General features: G+C 36.7%; 4 protein-coding genes across 7 annotated transcripts; 2 read left to right on the top strand and 2 right to left on the bottom strand.

Moving 5' to 3' along the window:
- Window positions 1-714: 714 nt before the first annotated feature.
- LOC18606390 (Leucine-rich repeat protein kinase family protein) lies at window positions 715-4,667 on the bottom strand. Of its 2 annotated transcripts, XM_018117901.2 has the most exons (3): window positions 3,747-4,667; window positions 2,542-3,648; window positions 715-2,452 (listed from the first exon to the last, which is right to left on the bottom strand). In XM_018117901.2, the coding sequence occupies exons 1-3, from the start codon at window positions 3,755-3,757 to the stop codon at window positions 973-975; spliced, it is 2,598 nt and encodes an 865-aa protein (XP_017973390.2). In that variant the 5' UTR covers window positions 3,758-4,667; the 3' UTR covers window positions 715-972. The 2 variants fall into 2 exon arrangements, with proteins under 2 accessions (XP_017973390.2, XP_017973389.2); XM_018117900.2 differs by having other exon boundaries at window positions 2,542-4,667.
- Window positions 4,668-8,564: 3,897 nt separating this feature from the next.
- On the bottom strand, window positions 8,565-11,853 carry LOC18606389 (SNARE associated Golgi protein family). The gene is made up of 4 exons (XM_018118425.2): window positions 11,327-11,853; window positions 9,867-10,103; window positions 9,517-9,734; window positions 8,565-9,117 (listed from the first exon to the last, which is right to left on the bottom strand). The coding sequence occupies exons 1-4, from the start codon at window positions 11,621-11,623 to the stop codon at window positions 8,937-8,939; spliced, it is 933 nt and encodes a 310-aa protein (XP_017973914.2). The 5' UTR covers window positions 11,624-11,853; the 3' UTR covers window positions 8,565-8,936.
- A 5,489-nt stretch (window positions 11,854-17,342) lies between these two features.
- Window positions 17,343-20,568, top strand: LOC18606387 (Sodium Bile acid symporter family). The gene is made up of 8 exons (XM_007039964.3): window positions 17,343-17,595; window positions 17,730-17,830; window positions 18,162-18,292; window positions 18,616-18,809; window positions 18,912-19,164; window positions 19,243-19,496; window positions 19,565-19,647; window positions 20,140-20,568. Exons 1-8 carry the CDS (start codon window positions 17,442-17,444, stop codon window positions 20,200-20,202), a joined length of 1,233 nt encoding a protein of 410 aa, XP_007040026.3. The 5' UTR covers window positions 17,343-17,441; the 3' UTR covers window positions 20,203-20,568.
- Window positions 20,220-24,626, top strand: LOC18606386 (YCF49-like protein). Of its 3 annotated transcripts, XM_007039963.3 has the most exons (7): window positions 20,220-20,603; window positions 20,765-20,939; window positions 21,371-21,907; window positions 22,320-22,398; window positions 23,024-23,114; window positions 23,246-23,314; window positions 24,173-24,231. In XM_007039963.3, exons 3-6 carry the CDS (start codon window positions 21,594-21,596, stop codon window positions 23,302-23,304), a joined length of 543 nt encoding a protein of 180 aa, XP_007040025.3. In that variant the 5' UTR covers window positions 20,220-20,603; window positions 20,765-20,939; window positions 21,371-21,593; the 3' UTR covers window positions 23,305-23,314; window positions 24,173-24,231. The 3 variants fall into 3 exon arrangements, with proteins under 3 accessions (XP_007040025.3, XP_017973408.2, XP_007040024.3); XM_018117919.2 differs by lacking the exons at window positions 20,220-20,603; window positions 20,765-20,939; window positions 23,024-23,114 and having other exon boundaries at window positions 21,409-21,907; window positions 24,135-24,261; XM_007039962.3 differs by lacking the exons at window positions 20,220-20,603; window positions 20,765-20,939; window positions 23,024-23,114 and having other exon boundaries at window positions 21,419-21,907; window positions 24,173-24,626.
- The last annotated feature ends 577 nt before the right edge of the window (window positions 24,627-25,203 follow it).

The following is a 25,203-nucleotide window of genomic DNA, read 5'->3' as shown; positions in this document are numbered from 1 at the left end:
TTGTCTCACGTTGAGCAATTGGATCAGAAGCTTGATTAGTATAAAGATACTGGATCTTGTGAAACTGAATAAAATAGAAAAGGTGTGTTGAATTTGGTGCATCAGTGTGTTTCTGTATCATTGATGGAGAGAGAGAGAGGGACGGAGGGAGGGCAGGTATTTAAAGTTTTTCAAGTAAATTTTGAAGGAGACGGTCAAAAATACATGCCATTGTCACAAATTAAGGACCAAAACCTGAAGAACAGTAAAGTTGACAGACAGACGCAAATGTCGAAATGCAAATTGCAGTTAAAGACACCCTAAAAAGGGCAAAATTCGAAGGTCCATCCGCCCTTGTATCAAAAGAACCAAAAACAAATGAAAAAAGTTACCACCTCAAGGCTCAAGCAACGTTTTCTTTCAACAAATGAGTATGGAGACCATGCCAAGTTTTCAAAGGCTTGGCAAACTCAATAAAGAACGGCACTGTTAAAGAGTTCTGAGAACTTTATATCGACATGTTGTATCAATTCAGCGGCTTTTTGAGCAAAATTTGCAGTATTGTTGAATGAACAATGCTTTAAGAGGCTTTACAGTATTGGTAAAAGAAATTGTCTGCATGCTCCTGCTGCCATTGCTGTTTAACCTAAATGGGAAGGCTTGCTAGAGGTTTGGTCAGCAATTGTTTGAATTTCTTGAACGTACTCGCCCAGTCCAAAGAAGTGAGCAGATGGATACATGTAAATGAATACTTTTTATTGCACAAAATTACAAATATAGGAACAAATCAATGATGGTAATCGCAAAATGAATACAAAAGAATGATCTTTTTGTTTTTCTGGTCTATTCTTTTTTACCCTAATCAGCAACTCTGCTTCCTTTGAACAATTAATCACATCCCCTTCCAGCTAGACTACCATTTCTTTGAACTTTGCTCCAAAAATATATCTTGACTCTCTACATGGTCCAGCAAACCCATTGCAACTTTTATCACTATGATTCCATACCAGTTCTGATGGACTCCAGAACTTGAACAACCTCAGCCATGCTGGGTCTCCTTGAAGGAATCTCTGATGTACAGATCAACCCCAGCTTCATAACCTGTATTAATTCATTTTCTGCGAAACCATGCAATCTTCTATCAAAGCAATCTGAAGCAGAGCCCCTCTCCAACAATCCTCTAACATATTCACACAAAATCACCACCTCATTCAGTGTTGGACTCTCTACTGGTTTCCTCCCAGTTACCAGTTCTAAAAGAATTACTCCAAAGCTGTACACATCACATTTCTCACTAAGTCTCAAACTTTGAGCCAACTCTGGTGCAACATATCCAACTGCATTATGGAATTTAGTTAAACCATAGTTATCCAAAATCGGAAGCAGTTTTCCCAATCCATAATCAGATAATTTGGCCTCGTACTTCTCATCTAAGAGTATGTTAGTCGATTTGATGTTGAGATGGAGAATTGGAGGTCTACAATCATGGTGAAGGTAAGAAAGTGCTCTTGCAGTTCCAAGGGCAATATGAAACCTTCTAGACCAATTTAGTTCAGTATTACCAACACCTGTACTAGTACCAGGGTAATTTAGTCCATGAAGGTTATCATAGAGATTTCCACATGGAATAAATTCAGACAGAATCAACTGCATTGTTGAGGACCAGTAGTAACCTTGAAAAGCAACCAAATTGGGATGATGGAGGTTACCTAGGCGTCCAATTTCTTGCTCAAATTCATCTTGGTTTCTAATTCTACCTAGAGTCTCAAGCTTCTTTACTGCAATGGAGATGCCACCTTCAAAGCTAGTTCTGTAGACTGTTCCAATCGACCCACCACCTATTAGACACTCCTTGTCAAGCAAAGCTTTGGTGCCAGCTTCCCAATCTTCATATTTAGAAGGCAAACTTTTGCTAAAGAGGACCAACTTCCCAATTATAAGATTTGAATCTGATGAACCTGGTGGTGTGCTCTCAACAACCACTGTCACTTCCTCCTTTTTACTGCTGCGTGCCCTGATGTTCATGATGGTTACCACACAAACCCCTGTAAGGATCACAGCTGCAGCAACAATTGCAACAATTGCAGAAACACTAAGGACCTTCGTTTTACCAGATGTGGAGGGCGTGCCACTTCCTGAACAGGATGTCAAGGGGGAACCACAGAGCCCAGGATTGTTAGAAAATGCTGATGCACCAAAGGACTGGATGGTTTGAACATTAGGAATGATACCAGAGAGATTGTTGTAGGAAAGATTAAAATGTGTTAACATATTCAAATTCCCAAGTGAAGGGGGGATTGACCCAGAAAGTAAATTCTGTGAGAGATCAAGAAATTGGATTTTCGACAAGTTCCCCAGACTAGAGGGGATACTTCCATTAAGCTGGTTGTGATGCAAGTCAAGGATTTCTAGGTTTGACATGTTGTAAAGGGTATCAGGAATTTGTCCCTCCATAGTATTTCCAGAAACATCCCTGCAGCAACACAATTGAAGTTTCTTAGAATTCATTCAAAGCAATGGTGATGCAAATCTATAATAAATCGAGATAGTGTTTATACTCACAGTTCACGAAGAAACCTGCAATTGCTTATCTCATCAGGAATTCCACCGGAAAGGTCGAGATTGTGCAAATCCAAGACCTGTAGCAACTCAATGCTCCCAAATCCAGTGGGGATTGTCCCACTCAGTGAATTATTAGCCAAACTAATTGCCAAAATCCTACCCAAATCCCCAATATTAACTGGTATGGTCCCATTAAGCCTGTTGAACCCCAAGTCTAATACTTTGAGGCTTTTACAGTTTGAAATGCTTGTTGGGATCTCCCCCTCCAAACTATTCCATGAAGCATCAATAAATTCCATTGACTGACTACAGGTTCCAATCTCAGGAATCTCACCAAAAAACCCGTTATGTGAGACATTGAAGTAAGAAGTATTCTTAAATTCAAGAACCCCTAGTGGTGCCAACCCTGTGAATAAATTTCTGCTAAGATCCAAATACAGCAAGCTTTGGCATTTTGACATCTCTTCGAGCACAGTACCACTTAATGCATTGCTACCAACAGATACATACCTCAATACTGAGATTTCGCAAATTCGAGAAGGTAATTCACCAGTAAGATTATTGAACGAGAAATCAAACCCTTCAAGCTTACTACAATTCACAATGGACTCCGGAATGGAACCCGAAAGACTGTTATGGGAAAAAGAAACATACTTTGTTTTGTAACAATTCCTAAACAAAGCAAATGGAATCTCTCCAGTATAACCATTGTTAGAAAAATCAAGAAATCTAATGTTACGTAAATCACCAATGAAATCTGGTATGGAACCAGATAATGCATTTGAACTCACATTGATCTTCCATAATGTTTGTAACAGCGAATATTCTTGCGGGATATTGCCTGAAAACCTGTTGCCAAACAATGTCAAGACTCTGAGAGAGCTTAAACCTGACAAGGCAGCTGGCAGTTGTCCACTGAGGCTAGTGTTCCACAAAACAATCTTGTCCACAAATCCCTCTGGATTACAGAACACACCACTGAAATCTACACAAGGGTTACCACTTGAGACCCAGGAAGCCAAGCTTTTGTAAGGATCAACAGTGATGTTCCCTTTAAATTGGAGCAAGATTTCCTTTTCAGTTGCTGCTAGAGAAATGGTGAGGATTCTGATTCCAAAAGAAGCAAGAATCAGGAAGAGCAAAGCATGGGAAACAATAAATTGATGGATCCTTCTCATGCTCGAAACACAGAAAATTGAGTCTACCCGTTTGGCATTATTGAATCAGATTCAAAGAAGATCTGCTCCTCTTCTTCCAATTGCAAAGCTCGTTGTTTGCACTCGTAAAAATCTTGAGTACCAAAGACAAAACATCACGATCATGGCAGAACAGCAACATTTTTCACTTCCTTTCTCTCACAAACACTCAACAAGCTCTCAAATTTTACATACATTTGCTCATAAAAAACAACAAAGCTACCCCCTTTTAACACACTCTCCCCTCAATGAACCAAAGACTCGGAAGTCAGAACCAAAGATCTCACCTTTTTCTTCTTTCTGGGTTTGAGCTAAAATTCTCTTCCAGGTCTAGACAAAAGAAAGAGAGTTGAAAAAGGGCTAGCAGCAAAGCATGGGAGAAAAATGCAATGAAAATGGAGACAAGTGAGAACAAATACGGAGAAGGTGCCTTTGCTGGAAAGGAAAACAGGTGAGCCAATTTAATAACGATATGCAAATATTTATATCTATACGGTTGCCACCAACAGAAGCTGAACCACGTGCATGTGCATTTCTTTCTACCTCGAGGCTCTGCTCTTTTCATTACAACTATCTCTCTCTTCTCTCCCCTCCCATTTTTCTTTTGTTTTAAGCGTTAAACTCTGATATAAAGAAAAAGAAGAGAACTTGAAAACTCCCCCACTGTAGTCTTGGTTCACTCACCACCATGTAAGGGTAGGGCCTTGGCTTTGTCTGTGAACTACAAGCATTTATTCTCTCTCACCAACCCATGCTACCCATACTTTTCATCACCACCAAATTATTGGCACAGAGATAACAGAAGAACAAAATATATTCATAAAAGCAAAAAAAAAAAAAATTTCAAGTAAACCCAAAAGAGAAGCAACAGAAAGGAAGACGAGGGGAAGTCTAAAAGTAGGAGAAATGGTGGGTTTTTTGGGCTTGGCTCTTTGGATTTATTTTTGGTCTTTTGTTGACTGAGTTGTGCTTTTCTCCCCCTTTTATTGCATTGAAGTTTCTTTGTATCCGTTCTGATTGAGACCTTAGGAGGACGCTCGTTTTGATTTCTTTTCTATTAAGTTGGATGGGGTGTCATATTTATTTCCATTTCCTTTTCTTTTTTTCTTTATTAAGCAGAAATTATAGAAGGAAAAATTAAATGTGTTTACACTGTATTTCCAGCTGGACAATGGGAATCTTCTCCTGTCTCCATGTTCCACCCCTGAAAGCTTCAGCAACCCTTCTCAGATCTTGCCATGTGTCTCCCTGGGCTTCTGCAAAATCCCTTTGGTTTTCCTTAATTTTTAACAGTTTAACGTTAATGGGTTTTTATAGTTTAATAAACTAGAGGCTTTTGTCCTGTTGCATTTGACTGAGTACAAAGGTATTGGTTAGAAAATGAGAAGAATCAGTCAAAGGTGAAGAAAAGTACAGAAAGAGAAGCTAGAAACTAAAGTCTCTCAACACTATTTATTAACCGTTGATATGAATACATCGGGCTGATTAGGTTAACGTATCTGGAGGACTTACTAGAATGGACCTTAGCAACATTCTGAAACTGGAAGGGTCCATCAGAATTTTAAGAGAAATAAAAAAGAGAAAAACTGGGTGGGTTACTCCCTTTGGTTTAGCTTTGCCTTGTGATATATGGCATTTTTCTTTTGGGAGGGTCCCCCACAATGGTGTATCACAGCCTTTTGATATATCTTTTTCATGCCCATGTGGCCATATCAACATCATTCAACACTTTAAGCATATGCCCCAATGGAATGCCAGCAGCCTAGCACCATACTCCCCTCATTCTCCTTCATTCACTCATTCATTGCCCTGGTAGTTGTTTGTAGGTAGAGATGTCAATTCTTTACCCCCCACCCCCTCTCTCTTCTTTTCTAGAATCATTTTGTCCTTCAAAACCTTCTAGGAATCAGCCCAAAAATCATAATCTTTCAATTTCAATCCTACTTGTCACATATATATATATATATATATTAGATTAAACACGAAAAATTTTAATTTTAATTTTTAAGTAGAGAAATAATACACCAATTAGTGAGTCAAATATTCAAATACTACTTGTAATACATAAATTGATCAAATCTCTCGATAATATTCATTTTCAATTTTTTTTATAATCTCATAAGAGCAAAGCATGTACTATTTTGTTACTAGTGCACATATGATCTAGAATTGATAATTTGGTATCTATCTTTCTTGAACAAAGACAATAACTTAGGAACAAGTTTAAAAACTTAAAATGTTATTAATGCTTTCAACGGGTATTTATTAACTTTGATGTTTAAAGAGGATGCTTTAACACAAAGGCTTCTTTGAATGCAGATTCTTAGTTTCTGTACACAACCCCACCAACTAGGCATTAATAGTTTAATTTAACACCAACCCAGAGCCTCAAACGAGCTGATAGAATGACCGACTACCGATTTCATGAGTGCTGAACAGACAAACAGCCTTTTTCTCAATCCCTATATTCCTTTCAGTTTTACAGTACAATCCCAAGCAGGGATGGTTGAAGGGACAAACAATTGAAGATAATATAAAGTAATTTAGATGAAAAAAAATTTATATAAAAATTATTTAAAGAATCAATTTTAATAATTTTCTTTAAAGTATTAACTAGTATAATCATAAATAATTTAATAATGATAATAATCTCAATTTTTAGATAAACGTAACAACAATTAAACAAAAATTAACAAATATAATAACAAAAATATTAATGAAAAGCAATCTCTTAAAAAATATTAAGAATTATCAATAAATAATTCAATAAAAGTAATTCCTTAAAATTGATTAAAAAAATTAAATATAATATTAATAAGCAATTCAATGAAGAAGTAATCTCGAATAAAAAACTTAATTGTTCACAAGAATCAAAGCAAATAAAAAAACATAAATAATTTGTAAAAAGGTAATTAAACAATCCCTAAATAAATAAATAATAACTAACCTTACGTCCTTAATCAAATCCTTATTTTATTGCTTTCAACAAAAAATGTCTAAGATAGTAAATCTTAAATCAAAATCACAAAGTATAAATTATTAAATAAAGAAAATATTAAAAGTTGAAAATAAGTAAATAAATCAAATTTATCAATTATCATGGCATAAAAATTGAGTTACTAAATAGAAGTTTTCTACCTAGAGAATATTGGAAGTAAATAAAAATAAAAAAGAAGATTTTTTTTTGTTTTTATAGTATTTGGTAAAAAGAAAAGAGAACAAAAGGAGTGATAGTGAGATTTTAAAAAAGTAAGGTATGAGAATAATTTTATTACAATAGGTTTTATTTTAATCGTATTAAAACTAATATTGACTAATTGTTGCGAAGCATCTCACTAAATAAAAGATTATTATAGAAACAAAATTTTAAAATTATAAAAAAAATCAAACTATGTTAAAAAAATTTTAAAATTTTTATAGCGGTGAAATTAATAAATTTTTAAAAAATAAAGATAAATTTTAAAATTTTTGCAATTGTTAGGGGCGGGGGCACCCACTAGCCCCCTTCCCCTCCGCCTCTGATCCCAAGTATAATGTGCGACATATTGACAAGGGTCGACTTGCAAAATTTGAGGTGAGCTCCATATTATTATTATACTTTTGAATGTATTTAGATGAAGCAGAAATGTTTTTATCCATGTTCTGCTGTAGGCAACACAATAATGGTTAGATTTCTAAAGTTACAAGTAACAAAATCATCATAATCATAGTGTTGAAAAGATTTCCCATCTTCCAAATGAGCAACATAATAATGCGTATCACAAAGACACTGATATTCCCAAAGCCAAAAACCAAAAAAGGGTTTGAACATTAAGGATTATGACTGTGTAAGTGATAGAATTGAGAGAATTCACTTTAGTTCTTTGGAGCAAAGAAACAAACTCCACCCGTTATCAGGTTTGTATGTTTCTTAGATAACGTAAAATATGGGCTATGCTATGTCACGGGGAATTCCTTGCTGTAGTGTAGTACATTGGTGAGGCGATTTTACCACTTCCATTTGAAGTTTTTTTTTTTTTTTTTTTTTTTTTTTCTGGGTATTATTTTGTTTAATGTTTTCTCTAATCATCATTATTTAGGATCTGTTAAAGTGCTTGGTAAATTTCACTGGCTATACATGGTATGCCAGCAAAGATGGCGGAAGATGTACTGAGAAACAGACTACAAACATCTGCCACAAATTGCACTATATGCACTCTCTGAAGGCAATTATGCCGACAAAATCTTTTCTGGTCTTTGTAATTGTTTCTTGCTTTATGATAGCAAGGCTTCACTGAAAGATTTGAGTACTTAGTGGAGGCCAAGTGCTTGAACTTTAGTTTGTACAAAAGTAAAAGAGGAGAGATGCTTAGGGCACTGCAGCTCTCAAAACTTCAGTCCCATGAACTTTCTGGAGAAGAATTTGAAAGAAAAAGGGCCAGTGGCTCACATTCCTAGTTCAACAGAGGCAGAGTTGAGTTTGAAGATATCAGGTCATATTATTGAGATCTTGAAGGTTTAGCAGACATGTGAGAACATCATTGTTCCACCTTAGATACTTTGACAAAGATTGAAGGTTAAGCAAACAGGCGAGAGCATCATTGTCCCACCATTTCAGGTTGAAACAGGATTGCTAAACCAGAGAATGCGCCTCCGCTTTGATATATGAACATTTCTTTATTTGGACAAGGGCTAGCACCCAAGGTTAAAAAATAGAAAAGGAAGAAAGAAGGACCATGTTCATGTGGAGTTCAATACAATAATAGAGGCTAATGAACTGTTGAACACCAACGACTGCACCTCGCTGTCATAAAAGCAAGGATTCTGCAGATTATCATATACAGCAAGTCAACAACAAAATGGCACTGATTTATGTACATAATGTCAAGAATTTTGCCTTGGTCCACTTTAACTTTCATAAGACAGATGTTTCATTCATATACAAATCTCAATTATGAGAGAGAAAGAGGGAGCAAAGAATAAAATTCTTTAAATAAAAGGAAGAAGAAAGAAACTGCCTTTGTGTATGATGTTAGATTTTTGTCTTTTAACTCCCGTGTCACTCCTTCACAATGTTTCATAGGACCATGTTGTGTCACATTCACTTCAATGGATGAAGTTGTTCAATAAATAAAACCTCATCCAGCCGTACACTGTATCTCAACATGAGATAGGCACCTAAATTGGTTACAGACGGTTTCTCTCTAAATTGGTTACAGCTTACTGCAATGGTAATTCTTCTTCTTTCTGCCATATTTTTAGCTGCCTTTTTGCATAAACTGTGAAAACAATTGTTGTCACCACTGTTACAAGGAAACCGCCAACATTTAACAAAATCTGTGGAGCTGATAGTGCATGTCTGTCATGAGAAGCATCTGCCAAAGTCTGTATGAGGATCCCACTGTGATAAACAATATGTTCTTAAGTTTAAGGAGGTATAGAAGTTGTATTCATTAACTAAGCATGTGTGCCACCATGCAACATCTACGATAGCAAGCATACACATACGCATCGATAGCAAAACAACCTAAAATTAGGAATTTGTAACTACCCAAAAATACAGCTCATACACTTTGTGTGCATTATTGTTTGGGTTCATATACATCTGATTGACTCAACTTGTATGCACATATATGTCAGGCACTATAAGGAGCATTTAAGAGACATAGACATGTGCACATGCACATTGGTCGCAATGATTAGAGATCATAAGAAAAATGTTTATGCAAAATGTGTAGACACAAGCTCAAAATTAAATAAGAGAGAGAGAGAGAGAGAGAGAGAGAGAGAGAGATCTTACGTATATATTGCAACAAAAATTTCTGGCACCATTCCTACCAAAGATCCCAAGATGTAAGGACCATACTTAACATTTGTTGCTACTGCACAGTAATTATATATGATATATGGAAATGGAGAGATCCTGATTAATGTTACAGCTTTAGACTGATGAAACCAATTTCCTTCACCAGCTGCTCTCAGAATGGCAGCTTTCTTAGGATATTTTTCTAACCAGCCCTGCATAAAAACAAAAAATGTTGAATATTATCGCAAAACACAGTAATATACCAACATGCCTATGCACATATGGACAGAGTCAGGAAGGGAGAATAAAGGGTGAACACTAAAATCTTGGGATAAGAAACGCACTTGAATTCTGTGAAGGAAAAGAGAGCCAATAAAGTATGGAAGTGATACACCCACAGCGGCTGCAGATATGATTAGTAGAAATCCAAAACCATAACCAAATGTCATCCCTGCAACCCACATAGAAGGTGTGGATGGCAGAAGTACTGTGGGGAATAATGCCACAGAAGCAAAGACTAGAACTGCCAGCATCGGAGTACTAAAGGTTGCCATCTCCCAATTTATTATAGGCATTAGCTCCTGCAATCATCATGCCAGTTAGAAAGCGCAAAAATACCCTGCAAGAGATAAATGAACAAACTCCAGTAATCTCTGGAAGGAAATCATGATTTAAAACTTAAGTTTGCATGAGGATCATGGAAAAGAAATATAAAATATCACTACCATCAACAATTTTGGGTAAACACCACACCTCAAAAAAGAATCAAACCTAATGGACCATTAGATACATTTCATACCTTGGTTGGAAGAATAGAGATGCCCCGTTGGTGGTTAGACAAGTTAGACACATATCCCAGGAAGTAAAAATGAACATTTATCATGGTAAAGATTACTTGCCCAACAGTGCCAGTTTTGGACTACAAACATAAACTACATATCAATTATTCTCAAAGCATAGACTATCCCCATTTAAATTATCACTGGGGTGCATGTTGACATTTTAAAGCTAAAGAAGAAAATGAACATACAAAGTATTTTCTTGTGGCAAGGATGACTGTTGGGACGAAATATATATAGACATAGAATCAAAAGATAATACAGCTCTTTGTCAGCAAGCAGTGGAAGATATAACATGAAAAATTCAGAGATAATAACAGAAGCTGGATCAAGAACATGCTGTTGAGAAAAGAGTTCCCTCCTTATAATCATCACGTAGACTGATGATTTTTCTAACCCAAAAGATAAAGGCAAGATCATCCAACCTTGACAATCCACACATTCTGACTAAAGAGAGTGCTTAGTCAACAATAACATCAACTGCACCAATGGAGAAGGTTTCAGTCCATTTTAGGAACAAACCAGCAATGACCTCCTAAACTTATTATATTGGACCATATGCAGAGATCACAGAACAATATCATAACCAACAAATGTACAAGAACCACTAACCCCATACCATTCCTTTAAAGTCAAAGACATTGCAATCAGCAAATTGAACAAGGCGCAAAACAACAAGTTGGGAAAAGGGAAAGAAACTCATCCTTCAATTGACAGTTTAAAACCACGAGATCAGTAAAACCCACGGAAGAAAATCCAAAATTCAACAAAAAAAAAACCTATTTTTATCCTTTTGAGAGAAAAAAATAAAAGAAACCGCAAATAAACATAATTCAATATTAAAATCTACATAGATCAGAAGAAACTCCAAATTAATAATGAAAAAACATAACTAATTAAACAAGGCAATGTAAATTGTAAGCATTAAAAAAATCCAAATCAAATCGAGGTGGAAAATAACCGACCTTATCCATGAAAAATGGGCCAACCCATTTGAGGAAAACAGCAGCCAATAACCCTAAAAAGGCAATTAAAATTCCCAACTTCATCCAGTACCAAATAGACCTTCTCCATCGAGAAGGAAGAGGAGGCTCACTTAACAACATATTTCTCTCTTCTGCTTCACATTCTTCTAATAATCTCTGTCTCAAATTTACCATTTTGCTATTAACACCATCATCATCATCACCCCCAATTCTTAGCTTCAGCTCTGGCACCACCTCTCCTCCCTTATCAGGTTTATCATCATCATAGAAAGTCATTGAATTTCAGAACAAGAACCCTAATTTCCTTTTCGCTTCCTGAGAAAATCAGAGAAGGAAAATGTGTGAGGGGAGGTGGTGAACACGTGACGAGAAGGTGAAGAAGAAGACTGGTAGATGAAGGCAAAGAAGAGAATCAATTTAGCAAAGCAGGCAAACCTAAAAGCAAAAACGTTTGATTTTTGGTTTTTGATTAAAACCCATATTTATTTTATTTCTCATTTGTCAATTTGGGAATTTCTGCTACCGTTGCAAGTAATGTAATTTACGATCCGCCATTGCAAGAAACGGTGTCGTTTAAGGGTTTTAAAGGACACGTGGCGAAATGGGTATTGCTTGGAGTGACAGGTTTGATACAGGTAAGCACACTGGGGACTGAGTTTTCAGCGAGTTGAGACTTGGAGATGTCGACACGGAGTTGACTCGCTCCCGTTTTCCTTTCCTTTAAAATGTGGATAAATGCTAGACACCAAAAATAATTGGAGGAAAAAGGGACATGATCTGACGGTGAGATGGTGGTGTGCTAGATTTTGAGGACAGTGCAATCAGAATTGGACGCGTGTGACAGAACATGCTGGCTGCCACAATCGGGAGAGGTAGAACGCGCGCTGTGTTCTGCTATCCTTTTCCTTGACGTTTACATATTTTTGTTTATGGAAGTATAGTCAAGTAGGCGCCATGGTTACAGCTCCAAGCACAGGAATCAAAGCTGGAATGTTTTGGCAAGAATATACTCCAAACCAAAGATATTAAAGCTGTAGGTGTGCCTTCGAAGCTTAAAATATGTACCAATCAATCAAGTTTATCAGATTAAGTAACATAACCCTCAAACTCAAAGTAACAAGTTAAGAATAATCCTTACATTGTTTATATATATAAACAATTGTAAACTTCACATTGTAGCAGGATGTCTAATTTAGATTTAGATTTTAACCTGTTTTAAGCTTGTCAAGTGAAAATTTATAGGAAGTAATGATCAGGTTTTATTTTTGTACTGTCATCATTGGACTTATGCGCTCAAAGTCAATGATGTTTTGAGCAAAAAATAATACTAATATAATAATAGAGGAAGAGTAGCTAATAATGTGCACTGCATGGTCTTCTCATCATGTATGTAGTGATAGAAGAATAATTCAACTCAATTATGAGCTAAAAGATGAATCCCCAACCAAAAGATAAAGGGGAAAGAGAATCGATAATTTTAAACAAACTCCAGCCCATCATCATGTTATCCCAACCAGTGTTGTTAGCATATTTTATTTTAAGCCCCAGCTAATCTATCTTAAGATATTAGCAAAGTTAATGTCACTTAAATTGATGGTTTTTGTCTAAACTGTGGTGCAGCCGTGTGTTTCCCACTGCCAACAAGTTTATCCGGACCCAATGGGAATACAAGGCATATAGTCACGTGAATGTGTCTATAAATTTGGATCCATTTAACCCAACCCATATACTCAACAGTCACATGAATTCTCTTTGCTAGTGCACTCTTGCATCTGGAGTATTTGGTGAATACAGTCTCTACTAATAATTTGAAGGTCTCTTTTGGCAACTACTGGAGAAAAGCATTTCTGAGGATGTCAAGAGATGAAGATTTGTAATCTGTAAAAAATTTTGTTGATTTTCCAAAGTAAGCAGACAAATTCTTGCAAGTTGAAAGGGACTTCTTGATGTTCATACAGATATTGTTGATGAGGGTTTAGATGGTGGTTTTGCGATGTAGCTGGTGAATGCCTGTTACTCTAGAATGTGCTTGTTCCAAAAATGCAGCTAGTTTGAAAGCTGTTCATGCTATTCCTGGAAGAATTAAGCTGTTGCCTGTTGGCTCTGTTTGTTTTTACTCCTCCCTGGAAACCAAGTTTTTTGGAGAGTGCTTGGGGAAGGTTTATCTGTTGTGATTTTCTCTTGATCGTCTTGAAAGGAAAATTTATAAATCTTTTTCTTATTGTATTCTCATAATAATGGTACGAAAAGTGAAAACAATGGATTCAACTTCAATCAATCCCTTCAATGCATATACACCAATAAGTAAACATACCAAAAGGTACAGAGATCATATTCTTGTTTGCTTAAGATGATTCTTCGCTTATGATTGAATCATTTGTACTCTGTAGACAAAGTACAATCGTAATTTAGCATAGTTTGAGAGCTTGGCTTCAAAACAAGCTATTGAAATGAGCCTCCTAAAAGAGGCAAGAGGTTAGGGGCAATAAAAAAAAACCCACTTGGAAACCGGGTCATGTCTGGGCAAAGTCCTTTTAGATCTAATCAGTTTCTTTCCAGTAAGTTTAAGCCCTTCAATTATCTTGGCCTGCTACAAAGCCCTAATGCCAAACTTTGCAGGCTTTCGAGTCAATTCAAAGTGAGGGGGATCTCACCGAACTTTGCAAAAGTTCAAATGTAGTTGATGAAGTTGAATTCCTTATATCAGAAATATGAATATCTGATAAAGGAAAATGAGAAAAGAAGAACATCAAAATTTAGATATTCACTGCTATGTAAATCAAACCTCAAAAAAGGAATTAACAAGTTGGTTAAACCAAACTTAATATGAAACAAATTATCATCATAATCCAAAGAACTTGTTGCCATATTTAACAATGCAATGTTCCTGGAACTGGTGGGAGTGAGGCACACGATTGACGTCTGCATATACCCCAGGCGCTCACTTAGGCTTTGTGACACAGCGTGCGTGTCCAACCCGACCATCATTGAGCTAGCTCGACAGTAATGGGGTTTCCTGGCACACAACACACCCCGAGGCTATGATGGGTGCTTAGCTCGCCAAGGAACCGAGGGAGTGGGCTGCGATGGGTGCATCGCTCGCCAAGCAGCCCTGTGAGTTCGTGGGCTAACCAGGCTTGCTCGCCACACTGACATGCTAAGCCCAATATCACGTAGGCCATGGGCGGATCCTTCGAGCATTGGCGATGTGCACGCCCCATTGTGCCGCATAGGCAGCGTGTGATATTCTTGTGCATTAGCAGGCCGCGACATTCGAGGCCACACGCATGTGCAGCACATGCCACGCATCCCAACCGCTCGAGATACTTGACACCCATTATCTGGGCACTGTGCTGAAAACCTCATAGCGAGGAAAGTGCGTCCAGGGCGTGCGCACGCTATGTGTGCCTTGTGCCCCACACACCCTACGAGCCCAACAGGCTTTGTGCTTTGTGAGCCACACGTCTCGATGAGACGCACGTGTCACGGAGGTTTCTATCTCAGCACCTGTGCGGTGCTCAACCACGTCCCTTCTTAGGTCACTGCGGTGGCTAAGCCAGCCTTACTCGGTCAAGGATGGTCTCACTTAATAAGAACACTGATGCGAAAGCAAAATCTTTAGTGCACCGACACATTCAATCAGTCGAGGCCTCGCTCGCTAAGCCTCTGACTTGCACGCTCAGAACAATGCTCGTGTCAAGCCCTTACCTGGAGAACACACCCTCTAACAGCCCCTCGTCTGGCCATACGATACTCTCAGGCACCTTATTCGGCCTGCACACTCACACAATCAAAGCAACCGGCACTCAGTGAGAAAGGCGCACAAGCATAAAAAAGCAAGTGTAAAAAGGAATATATGTATTTACAGTTGAATATACAAATGTACAAGGGTGGCCTAAGCCAGCTATACAATGTGCCTTAGCACTCCAACCTAGCAGCCTTGGCTGACACTCATGTAGCCCTTCACAATGGCCCTAAGTGCCCAACCACTTAGCCCCAAGGTTCCCTCTATTTTCCCAACTCTCCAATCTCTTCCCCAAGGTCCTCCAAGGCCTTTTTTTATAGTGGGAAGCCTCCCCCAACGGCCCCAAGGGGTTCTTAATGGTCTTGGTGGCTTTTAGGGTTTGTTTAGGCCCTCTGATGCGCTCCTGGTCCATTGCCCAACGGCTAGGCAACGGTTAGCCTGCCTGTCGGGCTGGTCAGTCTTTCCTGCACGCCCTGTGCATCCTGTGCGCCAAGCCGACCCCTGTGCCTGTGCACCTTACTTTGCATACCTTGCGCATCCCACTGCTTGGGCCTCCTGCACGCTAAGTTTGCTAGCCACAGCCATATGTGCGCCAAAACATTATTTGATGGTGGGAGATCTGCCCCATCTGCGAGTCATGTTGCCCACCATCAAGCCAACCCGCCTAGTGAAACAAAATGGGTGTGACACATGCAGGGTGCCACATAACAAGAAGCCACCCCAATGAGGTGCCGCATAGAAGTTGATGGATGAGGAACCAATCCAAGGTTGGAACACTTTTACTTATTTAGGAGTTCTAACGTATTTAAGATTTCCTAGTTATTTATTTTACTTACACTAAGATTTTAGGTTGGTGAGTGTTTTAATAAGATTAGATACTTATTTTATTTAAATTTCTTGTTAACTACTCTAATTGTATTAGACAATAGAAATAAAGTTTAATTAGGATTCCAGGACCTATAATCTTTATAAATAGGCACCTTCGACTTAGAGTCTGTTTAGTTTGATTTTTTTTTATCTTAAAAATTATTATGAAACTCTTATAAAAAATAATAACTTTTAAAATTAAACTAAAACTGTTTAGTAAATTCACTTTTATAAGTTTTAATTTTGGTTAAAATTAACATAAAGGATATTTTTTTAGAGGGTAATATTGTGATTATTTTTAATAGATGAAGATATTTTTGGAACAAAAATAAAAATTTTCCTGTGTTTCTAAAAGAAGGGAAGCTTTTTTTTTCTAATTTTGTTCTTAAAAAAATTTGTTTTTAAGAGTTTCTCAAAATTTCTATTTGACTTGATTTTTGCTTTTAAAAAATAGATAAGTTGAAGAAAATCAGGCCAAACAGATACTTAGATAGCATCTTAGGATATTTGCTTAGAATTAATGTATTTATTTTTTTCTTGAGAATAATATCCTAAAATCTTTTTTTCAAGTTTTATTTATATTGCTTCCGTATTATTACGTGATATTCTGAATTAGTCTTGTTTAGATTTTTTTTTATATCCCACAGTCAAGTTTCTTTTGCTAGTTTATACTTTATACAGTCAATTTGACTAATTTCATGTAATTTTTAGGTGAGCTCGGAAGTATTTTTTGATTGGTTTACTTGAAAAAAAAAATGTTCAAAACATAACATCAAATACTTCAACAAGATGTATTAACATTTTGAATGTGACATGTAATAATAATATTTTTTCAATATGATGTGCAATAAATTTTTTTTAATATGGTATGTAATAATTTTTTTTCAACATGCCGTATAATAAAATTTCGAACATGACATATAATAATTTTTTTTTTAACATTATGTGTAATAATATATTTTTTCACGTGTACTTGAATATGAGAAACTTTCATTAAAGATAATTTTGTTCAAAAATCTTTTTTTTTTATTAAAAATAATTAAAATTTTTTTTTCTTTGACGGTTAAAAAAAATGTTCCTTAATAATGAAACGCTCATTCAAAATTGACTAAATCACAATAAGATAATTTGATTTCCGCATGGAGACACAGAATTCTATGTAAACAGAATCACTACCTATTTTAATATTCTTTTCCTTAGTTTGAAAGGCAGTTAGTTAAGCTCTGCCGACCCTACCCCTATTTAAAAAATCTAACAAAAATAGAGACAAAACCAAAGAATAAGATTTTCTCCATAATTAAAAATAATAATAATAAAAAAGAAACTAACCAATCCCAGTGATTAATAGTATAATACTAATTGCGATTAAAGAAGTTGTGAATTATTAATTGTTCCATGTTAAATGTTTTGTACGTCACTTTCGAGAAGAGTTTCAAGAGCAGAGGAAAGGCCTGAAAAACATTTTCATTGTTGAAAGCAAAAATGAGTTCAACCATCGGTCAGTTGTCGATCCAACGCCCACGATTCAATCATGTTTACTTGCAAAACATTAGCTTTCATTTACCAAAGCAAGTTCGGTTCCCAGTTTTGCCACTAAATTCCCATGTTCCTGTCCCTGTCAGTTCCATTTCTCCGTGTAAGTTTTCTTCTTGTTTGGCCTTTAATTTTTGTGTATTTAATCATTTAATTCTCTGGGTTTTCTGGGTTATGCTTTCAAAGCCCTTTCTTTTTATTCCTTGTGTGTGTGCGCGTGCGTGTTCTATCTTGCAGTTGGGAGCTCTAGACTTTTGGTGTGTAAATGTGCATCAGAGAAGTTTTCAGGTTCTTTTGAAAGGGATCCGGGTCAGGAATATGGACTTGACTCAAATCAGGTGCTCATGTTTTTGCTATATAGTAGTGTTGAAAATTGAGCTAAACTGAACTTCAATGCAATCACTGTAGTTGGATGGTTATACTTGCTTTTCTATTTGCTATAATATTATTTAAGTTACCTAATACTCGAAGGTCAAACTTTATGGACGGAGTTTGATGCCCAAATCCTAAATTTGATAACTTTTATTCTGTTAAATGAAGTATGGGTCTTCTTAGCAATGATGCTCGAAGTTGTAAATTTATGGTCATTGATATACTTGTAGACATTTGGCATTCTCAATTACTTTTGAGCAAAAATTGATAGTAGTTCTTGTGTATGTGTTGGTTCAGACGGTTAAACAAAAGAAGGCTTCTATAGTGGAGATTTTGAAGCAATCCAATTCCATTCTGCCTCATGTTGTCCTTGCTAGTACAGTTTTGGCTCTTGTCTATCCGCCTTCTTTCACATGGTTTACCAGCAGGTCATTAGCTGATTCTTTGTATGGATTTGTTGTCTACACTATGCATTTTCACGCATTTGCTTTTGATAGGCAATAAATGTGTAAGGTTTGAATTTTCATGCTCAGTTTCCACCTATGTTTGCTTAAGCTATCCCTTTCAATTCATTTCTGTTCGTTCATTCCTTTTCTCTTAGTTATGTATAAGATACGGTACAACTATTTGAGGCCAGAACCTAAAGCAAGTGATAAATCAGCAAAGTTTATGCAACAAAAAGTTCCACCGTCCAACATTCAACTTTGGGACTGATCTTAGCTTATGCTTTTGTTATTTGATCTCTTTCCAGGTATTATGCCCCTGCATTAGGGTTTTTGATGTTTGCAGTGGGGGTTAATTCCAGCGAGAAGGATTTTATTGAAGCATTCAAAAGGCCATATGCTATTTTTGCTGGTTATGTTGGCCAATTTGTTGTGAAGCCTCTACTTGGATATATTTTTGGAATGATTGCTGTGACAGTGTTTTGTCTTCCTACTCCCTTAGGTGGGTTTATGCCTACCGTTATGGTCAATTCTATAAGAAATTAGTTCTGTCTATCTTACCTTCAAATCTGGAGAGTTTATAGAATGTGGATCTGCGAATCAGGTGCAGGGATTATGTTGGTATCCTGTGTCAGTGGTGCCCAGCTCTCAAATTATGCTACCTTTCTGACAGATCCACCACTGGCTCCCTTAAGTATTGTTATGACATCATTATCTACTGCTACTGCGGTTTTTGTTACACCAATGTTGTCTCTCCTGCTTATTGGAAAAAGACTGCCAGTTGATGTCATGGGAATGGTCTCTAGCATTTTGCAGATTGTTATTGCACCTATTGCGGCAGGGTTGCTTCTGAATCGGTGATGCTCTAACCCCGGTTAAATATGTGAAGTGATGATATCTTTTAGGAAGTTCTTATCTGTCTTATTTTTCTGCAGTTTGTTCCCTCGTCTTTGTGAAGCCATCAGGCCTTTTTTGCCTCCACTTTCTGTACTTGATACAGCTTTCTGTGTTGGAGCACCACTTGCTATTAACATTAATTCGGTTTTGTCCCCTTTTGGTTTAACTGTTTCATTGCTCATTGTTGCATTCCATTTATCAGCATTTATTGCTGGTTTTTTCCTTAGTGGTTTTGTTTTTCATAAGGCACCTGATGTGAAAGCATTGCAAAGGACTCTATCCTTTGAGACAGGTGAGAACTCTTTTTCCTTTCCCTGTTGTTGTTAGTTTGCAATATTGCTAATTTGTTTCCTTTTGCAGGAATGCAAAGCAGTCTTCTGGCACTTGCACTTGCTAATAGATTCTTCCAAGATCCACTTGTGGGTGTGCCTCCAGCTATCTCTGTAAGTCAATTTGTTATCTTTTCCCCTTATTGCCCCTTTAAAAAGGAACCGAATGCAAATCATGTTACCTTTTTGTCTAAAAGATTAGGAAACCTATCTTACAGTGTCAGTTTGAAGATGGATACTTTCATAAGAGACTGTTAAGAAGGGGTTCCCTTTTTGCATTGAGTTCCTATTTGCCTGTTGTATCTTGAACAATCTGAAGATGGAATATTTGCTTACCAGGGTGGTTCCTTATATGAATGGATGCCTTATTCATAATGGTGAACAAACTTGTTTCATTGCTCTACATTCCATACCCCCATCTTCTCAACTGTTTTCTGCTTACTTTGAAGTTCCAAATAGTTAGTTCTGTTGAAGACGAATTGCTCATAGCTTAATCTTTAACTGTCCCTTTTCTGGCTTTATATATTAATTAGCATTTTGTATGTCGCGTGTAAGACTATTACAAATGTCAAGTTGTTGTTTTTTCGTGTCTCCCTGGATTTGCAGACTGTAATCATGTCTCTGATGGGCTTCTCTCTGGTCATGCTTTGGGCAAAGAAAAAGGAATAACCGGACAATGAAGAGTTCATTGAGTTGGCGAGTTTGTCAATCCTTTATACGATGCATAATATTTGCTGCGAAACAGAGTTGAAAAATGGTATCATTGTAGGACAGATGGAGTGCACCCTCAGATCATCTCCTGAGAATAGAATGGAAGTCTCTTGTCCTTTAGTGTAGGGTTCATTCATGAGGAGTCGGGAAGTAGAATTTTTCTTTCTTTTCGTTAGTATTGTGCTGAATCAAGTTCTTATTATTTGGTGATTTGGAGTACCATGCTCCTTGCTTAGGTCAATGTAAAATGTAAGCAACATGGTTCTCCATAGCAGGTTACATGAATGGAAGCCACCTGAAGAAAAAGTGGGTTATACTTTGGAAGCTTTACTTGCCCAAGATTTCAGATAAATTTTAGGGTGAAATATTCAAACGCTCTCTAAATTTTGATTAAAATTATACGAAAGTCTTTTGTTTGAAAAATAGATACTCCACTCCAAAAACTTTAATACTATTAATGAAAAAAATAAAAAAACTAAAATACCTTTTTCTCTTTCTTTCAACTTTTCTCTTTTTTCAGACATTAACAGGTCGACGGTGCTCCCTTACGTCGACTGGTCATCCCGTGATCAGATTTGACACTTTTTGATGCTGAGGAGCATCAGATCTGGCCCCCTCCGAGGGGAGCTCAGCACTCCCTTGAGAGAGCACGAGAGCTCCCTCAAGGAGTGCGTTAGATCCGGTCGGAGAAGAAGGTAAGATTATCTTTAAAGAAAAAAATTAAAAATAAAAAATAATTTTTTTTATAATGTTGTAATTTTTTACATGTTCAAAAGTAAAATTTTTTAAAAAATATTATCATGCAGCAAATTAACGAAAATTTTGTTTTAAAAAGTAAACTAACGAAAATTTTAACAACTATTTATATGCTTAGTAATAAATATTTTTTTAAAACGAAGTGTCTATTTTTTAAATTAAAAGTATTTGGATTTAGGAACTCTTTTCTTTGATATTTTGTTTCTTGTTGCAAAGCATACTTTCTTTTCTTGTTCTAAACTTTATTTCCTAAAATCGAATTGTATACCAATATAAATAAATTTTCCATCATAAAACCTTAGTCATTCTGTTTTGTCTATTTCTAATAAAATTTTTAAATTATTTAACAATTTTTTTTACTATATACTAGATACATTGAATTCACCGTTTTGGAGGTTAGAAATTCCATTGTGACTATTTCACTAGTTTCACAAATTTCAAATCACAGCCTCATCCAAACCTTATCTCCAAAACAGCCCCAACCATTTAATAAACTTCTCAAATGAGTCATTATTAACGACTAAAACTAACAAGCCTTCCAAAAAAAAAAAGAATCCGACCAACTAGAATACTCACCGCCAAAATCTCCAGCAATGGCGACAACTACCTTACTCTGCTACCCAAAACCCATTTTCGAACAAAATCATTCCACTCCAACTCTTCATAAACCCAAAATTCCTCAAAAAACCAGGCATCTGACCAGAAAGGTTTCAAGTCGCCGCTTAATTTGGAACCAGGAAACCGTTGTTGGTCTAGTCGGTTCGGGTCTGGTTTTGGCGCTTGTGGATCCCGCTTTGGCCTCCGAGTTGCGACCGTTGTTGCTGGGTTCTTCTTTGCAGCTTAGTGAACCCGCTAATGCCTTGTCTCTGCCCACATGGGCCATACATGTCTCCAGCGTTGTCGAATGGTGAGGATGTTTGCTTCAGTATTTCGTAAGATTTTTTTTAATGTGATGGGTCTTTGCGAATTTGGTCTATTTTTCTTTTTCACGGGTAGTTTGCTAAAAACTGGTTTTTTTTTGTTTTTATGGTTTTTAATGGGATTATCCAAGCTTAGTTTAGTTGCCTAGAAAGGAAGGGTAATTCTGCGAAACAAACTAAGATGTGAGATATCACTAAAAATTATCACCTCAACTGCATTCATCCATGTAAAATTCACATGGTTGGAAGGGCTATGTAATAATTCCTCCTAAGGATGTGCATTAGGCCGCAACTTGATACAACAGTATTGATAGTTGTGATTCCTTTTGAACTTTGAACTGATATCATGGTTCAGTCTGCGTCTTGGTTACTATGTTAATGAGGTTACCTTGTCAAAAGGATTACAGCAATGGCTTTGGTTTGGCAATATGGAGAGAAATCTGGGTTTGAATCATGGAAGGGTCTCTCCTGGGGTATGGTGAGTTGTTCTTCTTAGCCTTGTAAGTTCTGGTATTTTTGTTTAGTCTATCATTGTTTAGATCAGTTTTGTAGTGATGCATATGCAATGAAGTTCTTTGTCATGGAACCAGTTTTGTTAATCTGCGGTAAAGTGGTTCACTATGACAACGTGTTCATACTATCATTAAGACTGTTGTGGATCAGAAACCAGAATGTTCCGGGTTTTTGCAGATAGATCTATTTTCTGATTCATTAAGCTTACAGTTTAACTCAAAAGCAAGGATTTTGCTTGCATGAGCTCCTTTCTCTTTTGGTAGTTAGGTTTGTGCAGTGATTCTGTTCTATAGCTTCTTTGTTGCATATGGGCTAGTCTAATCCTCTCAGCTGAATTTTTCATTTTAGTCAGCATTCATTCTTTGAATAGAGGTTTCTGATAAGAATTCTCAACCAATCAAAGTGTAGCCTTTATTACGACTTATTTGATGCATTCAACATGATGTACTTGTTTACAGAAAACATTATTTCTTAGGTGTGATTGCACTTTAAGAATCTCTCTTGGAATTTGTATACCACACAATGCACTGCCTTCTGATTGAGCATGTGCATCGATGTCTTTCTTTCTGACTTCCTCTTGGTTGAATTAGATCAAAACGGTAGAGGATCTACGTTGCCCCTTACTCTTGTTGAGAAATCCTTCCACTAGATCCGTTTACCCATTATGGAGGATGGCCTCATGTCCGTTTTCTAAACTCAATATCATTAATTTGAGTGATATGCTTTTGCTGGTTTCTGAATTCTGATTAGTTTCTTATCAAGCATCTATGGGTTAAGTTCCTGTTTTCTCCTGATATAATCGTTTGTTTAAGGTACCTCTACTCGGTGGAGCATTTTGTGCATGCACATGGCATTTCTTTTACAATTCTGAATCTCTTGAGGTAAGAAGGTTCTCTGCTTTCTTTTTCCTTTTGATGGAAACATGCATAGACTAGTTTGAATTAATTGAGATACAGGGAAGTGTTGGTAAGGAAACACTCAGATGATACATTTGGCTTACATTGATGCATGGGCAAGTGTCTAATTCTGTGGTTTTAACTCCTGTACAACCTGAATACCTATCATGAAGAAAGTATTATGTTATGATTACAAATAGACAAATTTCAGAAAAATTTGTATTGAAAATTGTGAATGTTACAATAGAGAAACCAGAAATTTAAGAATTTCACACATACCCAAAGACAAATATATTACTACTGCAACCAAAACATGGCAAATAAATACAGCGAGCTCATCTTTGCCTAAATTTTTGTGAATATAACGTTTGATAAAAAAAATCACTTGGAAATAACCAAGTTTACCTATTTTATACTTCTTGAAGGGTGGAATTCTGTTATTACCTAGTAGTGTTGGACCCGCATCACACAGGATAAATATAGTGCCTGAACTTTGGGGTTAATGAATTTGGAATCTACCAGGAAATATGACCTAGAAATATGCATCATGGTATCAGATAAATTGCTGTTATGAATAGTCTTATCAGTCACCATAAATTAGTATCATTATTCATAAAATCCATAATAAAAAAAATACCTTCTGACCCTCTACCCATTTCATTCAGGTTATGACTTTTGCTATGCATTCTTATATGTTCTGCCTAATTCAGTGTACACATCAGAAGATCATAGCCTGACTAGCAAATAGGCTGCTTTGCAGATGACTAATATTTCTATCTTGTGAGCTTGTGTGCTTGATTTGCAGCATGAGTCTTGATCCATTCTGCCAATATTGAGTTGTAGGTATTGGTGGCTCTTCAGGCTGCCCTGACAGTCATCGGTAATGCCACAATGTGTTTTGCTGCATTTCGTATCTGCAATTTATCAGACAAACGTTCCCAGAAGCTATGAAGTTCCCACAACTATAATCCACTGAATGTGCCTGAAGGAATATCGCCCACTGCTATCCTTTCATTGGATAGCTAAATTAGGGCAGCTGCTATCTTTACAACAATAGCCATAATTGTTTACCTTTAGCAGAAAGGAAAGGACTTGGCAGGCTGGAAGCTTACTGATTAGCGACAAACTAGTTTTTCACCAGGGAAAAACGTTGTATTACCTACCCTTTAAATAAATGGAAAACATTTTTCTCTCATGCTTGTTTAAGAATGGCTGGAAGGAGCCTGAGAGTCAAATGTTATCATGTTTTGAGCTGTGTCTATAATAATGAAAGCCTCTCCCTTGTTGTGCCTGCTCAGTTTCTCAACCCACCGGTTTGACTTAAGCCTCTCTCTGGTTGGATTTAAATTACGAACTTTTCTTTTAAAAAAAGATTTAGTTAACACCTATTGCACTTTTCAGTATCTTATTTCTTGTTTTCTGAGTAGCTTATTATGTAATGTCATTTTCTTGTCCAACTATAATTTCTTATTTGACTGATATGCTACATTAACTTGAAGATTTCTTTGAAGAATGTTAAATCGCAATCATGAGCTGTTGACATATGAAGGAAAATACATGGACAATAAGGGGAGACAAAGATGCCAGATTGGACGCTAAATAAAACAAAGGGGTTTGAGCAAAACAAGGAAGCTGCAAGGGCTTAGGGCTTAGGTTTAAAAGCGGTGTCCCCGAAGTTTTAAGCTAAAGAATCTATGAACGTTGGTAGAGTGGTGAGCCTTTGTTGGTTGGAGGTCTTCATCTTTTATCCTTAATTTCTCTTGACAGGGATAAACTGAACTTCGTTATTCGAGAAAACCAAAACTAATGCATAAACAAAACAGGGTTTATAGATTGATTTTGTCTCTCATTTACTCGGTGAACCCTCATTCCAA

Source organism: Theobroma cacao, chromosome 3, assembly GCF_053813885.1.
Source record: "Theobroma cacao isolate CCN51 chromosome 3, ASM5381388v1, whole genome shotgun sequence".
Classification (NCBI taxonomy): domain Eukaryota; kingdom Viridiplantae; phylum Streptophyta; class Magnoliopsida; order Malvales; family Malvaceae; genus Theobroma; species Theobroma cacao.
Note: the sequence above shows the minus strand (reverse complement) of the source record. Positions and strands in the feature narration are given on the sequence as shown.